The sequence below is a fragment of the Anneissia japonica genome, unplaced genomic scaffold (assembly GCF_011630105.1).
Source record: "Anneissia japonica isolate Jap-2015-1 unplaced genomic scaffold, ASM1163010v1 scaffold1005_len2656397_cov198, whole genome shotgun sequence".
NCBI classification, from domain to species: Eukaryota; Metazoa; Echinodermata; class Crinoidea; order Comatulida; family Comatulidae; genus Anneissia; species Anneissia japonica.
Genome location: NW_022683792.1, coordinates 1,803,074 through 1,806,107, shown reverse-complemented (window position 1 = coordinate 1,806,107; position 3,034 = coordinate 1,803,074). Strand labels below are relative to the sequence as shown.

General features: G+C 36.5%; 1 protein-coding gene across 1 annotated transcript in view; it reads right to left on the bottom strand.

Annotated features, from left to right (window-relative positions):
- The window catches only part of LOC117102220 (argininosuccinate synthase-like), a 19,502-nt gene extending 17,741 nt beyond the window's left edge, over nucleotides 1-1,761 (bottom strand). The window contains exon 1 of the mRNA XM_033242450.1: nucleotides 1,660-1,761. Within this exon, the coding sequence (XP_033098341.1) occupies nucleotides 1,660-1,716 (57 nt within the window). The 5' untranslated portion in view covers nucleotides 1,717-1,761. The remainder of the gene's footprint in view (nucleotides 1-1,659) is intronic.
- Nucleotides 1,762-3,034: the final 1,273 nt, after the last annotated feature.

Sequence of the window (3,034 nt, the reverse complement as noted above, 5' to 3'; positions counted from 1 at the left end):
ATATAATGTATATGGCATATATATATGATGCCAAAATGTCCATAACTTTTGATAACTCTGACGATTGTTACTTTGTTTTCAATTGATATCATTGGAGTCCAGAAAGTCGTTCTTGTGATATTGTTGATCTTAATTATGATTTTGATGATAATAAATGCCCCAATCACTTGGCAGACTTTAGCTTGGAAAAGGGCATTGTTTATTTGTTTGTAAAAAAGAAAATATATGAATTTGCTGGGGACCCTTGAGGCTCCGGGACCCCATGCTTTAGCCAGTAAGAGCAAAGATACTAGTAGGCCTATCTTTGGTAAGAGCTCATACATAGCCGTTGCGCCACTGTGTAGAAGCTAGGTTTTATGATTTCAAATAATGTATTAAAATGCTTATAATTTTAAATGCATTTTTCGACTTTGTTTTGATCTTTAATAAATGAAATAAAGAAATGCTTTATTAGCGAATTGTTGACACAAGGCTTAGGGAGTGGAGATGTTTGTTGGTCGTCAGAAAAAAAAAACCGTTCCTGCTGCGCCAAACCAATTCTACAATAAACCACTTCTAATTGAACATAGGCCTATTCAAATATTTTCCTTCCATTTTGTTCTAAAAATCTCATGTCAAACGAGTTTATGGAACATTCTGATCAAAACAGGCGCAGAGTGGGAATGCCAGACAAAATACCCCTACTACAAAGATGTTTTACGAAATGGACCAATCGAATACTGTACTCTAGACATTAGGCTGCTGCTGGCATCACATGTATTGCGTCATCCATGGTTATTTTTATACTGTACATGAATATCAACTAGAACAACGCCGCTAACAATAATAATGGCGAAACTATCTGATCGATGCACAATACTAATATAATCGTATCCAATGCATAGAACAGTTTTCCCTCCAATGACCCCGCCAACTAAAGACCACCTACAAGACACTTTTCTCTGGCCCCAGCCAGATGAATAGGCGCCTATCAATCTTTTATTTTTATAATGATTATTTGTTTATAATTAAAGACCAAAGCTGCTAAAGACTATAAAAACCTTGGTCCCTAAAGTGGTCTTTAATTCGAGAGAGACCGGGTTTTTCACAGGACTACACCTGGACTCCAGGTATCTGGAGTATCTACGTATAATGATTACATATAATGTGCCATCGTGGAGCTCCAGGTCCTGGAGCCCAACGATGGCACATTATTACATGCAATATATCAGATACTGTATTTCGTCTATACAATTTTACAGAAATTTGTTTTCCGCCAGCTTACAAAACGAAAAACAACGAATCAGCACAAAGTTGTAATAAGTTTAATCAGTTTAAAACACATTTAAAAAGGAAACGAAAACACTGTAATCTTGTCACACCCATCACCGTGAAACCCTGGAATTAAACATGTGTATGGCATCAGGCAGGAAGGAATATACCTATGTCGATTTTTTTTTGGTAGGCCTACAAATAACATAAGTCGGATACCAGACCTGTTAAACAGACAATGAATTATTAAATGGGTGTGTGGGATCCTTTAGAATACGGTTTAATTGTGCAACTCATGATCCTCATACAAGCATGTGATTGAAGGTAATTCCAGCAATAATACGACTAGCACATTTCCTAACTTTATCGTTAAACTAAAAGTACACAAAAAGCAATATGTTGAATTACCTTGGTCAAAGTGGTTTGAATAACCGATTGGTAGAAGAGTACAAGAAGGGATTTCATTTTACGTAAAAAGACATCTTAACTACTAGCCTTAGTCCGTATTTAGGGTGTTGTTGCCAAATGTCCATTTCTCATCAATAATGCAGCCAAGAAACTTAAATTCACTGGCCCTGTCGGATGACATTGATTTTTGATTATCACAGGTACATGCTCTAATTGGTTATGCCTGAAATCTAAAATGATTTCTTTGGTTTTTCTTTAGAATTTAGGCCTATGATTAGATTATTTGAATCACGCCATTTCACGAGACTGTGAACCTCTGAAAGGAAGCTCCAAAAGTCATTGATTAGACCTGTGATTACGGTGTCGTCTGCATATTTTATAAAATTGCAACAGTCTGAACTGTTCCTGCAATCATTCGTAAAAATTGAGAAGAGGATCGGAGAAATCACACTACCTTGTGGGATCCCTGTACTAATGTTTAGCCTCCGATTTACCGACCCTAACGTATTGAGGGCGATTTCTGAGGAAGCTGCTAATCCATTCAATCAAATGTGGGCTGACATTCATATTTTTTAATTTAGTTACCAGAAGTGCAGGAACTACCGTGTTAAATGCACTAGAATAGTCTATAAAAAGTGATCTAACATAGGTACCACTAAGATGAAGGTGCCTGACAATATTATTAATATAATAAATAATAAATAATAAATTACAAAAATTGTTTAGTATTTAACGTATCAACAGTTCCAAGATTAAATCCTTCTTTATTTCGTGACTTCTCTGCATACGATCAGGGTTTGCATGGCTTGCCAGGCGCCACGAGCATTATTGTTCAGGAATTTCTGCTCCATTTTACACTTAAACGAGAGCTTGTCAGCCTTTATTTGCTTGTTTATCAACTCTTGTACCTCTTTAACTTTAGATGAATTGCCATCCACATGTGCCTTTCGTTTATCATAAATAAGTGTCTTCAGCTTAATGATACCCATGGTTTCTCATTACTGTAGACTTTCTTGGTCACCTTCTGTATAGCCATATCAGTACAAAGTTACATCATCCGGAGATGAATATCACAGACTCGTTTAAAGTGCTAGAGAAAGAAAGCAGCGACTCCCAGTCAGTCAGCCGAATATGCCTATTGAACATTGTATTTATTTTCGAAAAAATTTCGGCCAGTACTCTAGCCTTCATCAGGCCATCAGGAAAGCTGATGAAGGCCAGAGGACTGGCCGAAAATTTCTTTTGAAAATGAATACAATGTTCAATCGGCTACTGCTTTGTCATAATTTTTTGTTTCAAGAACTGATATAATTTGAAGAACACACGTGGATTTACAATGATGTACACACACACACACACACACACACACATATAT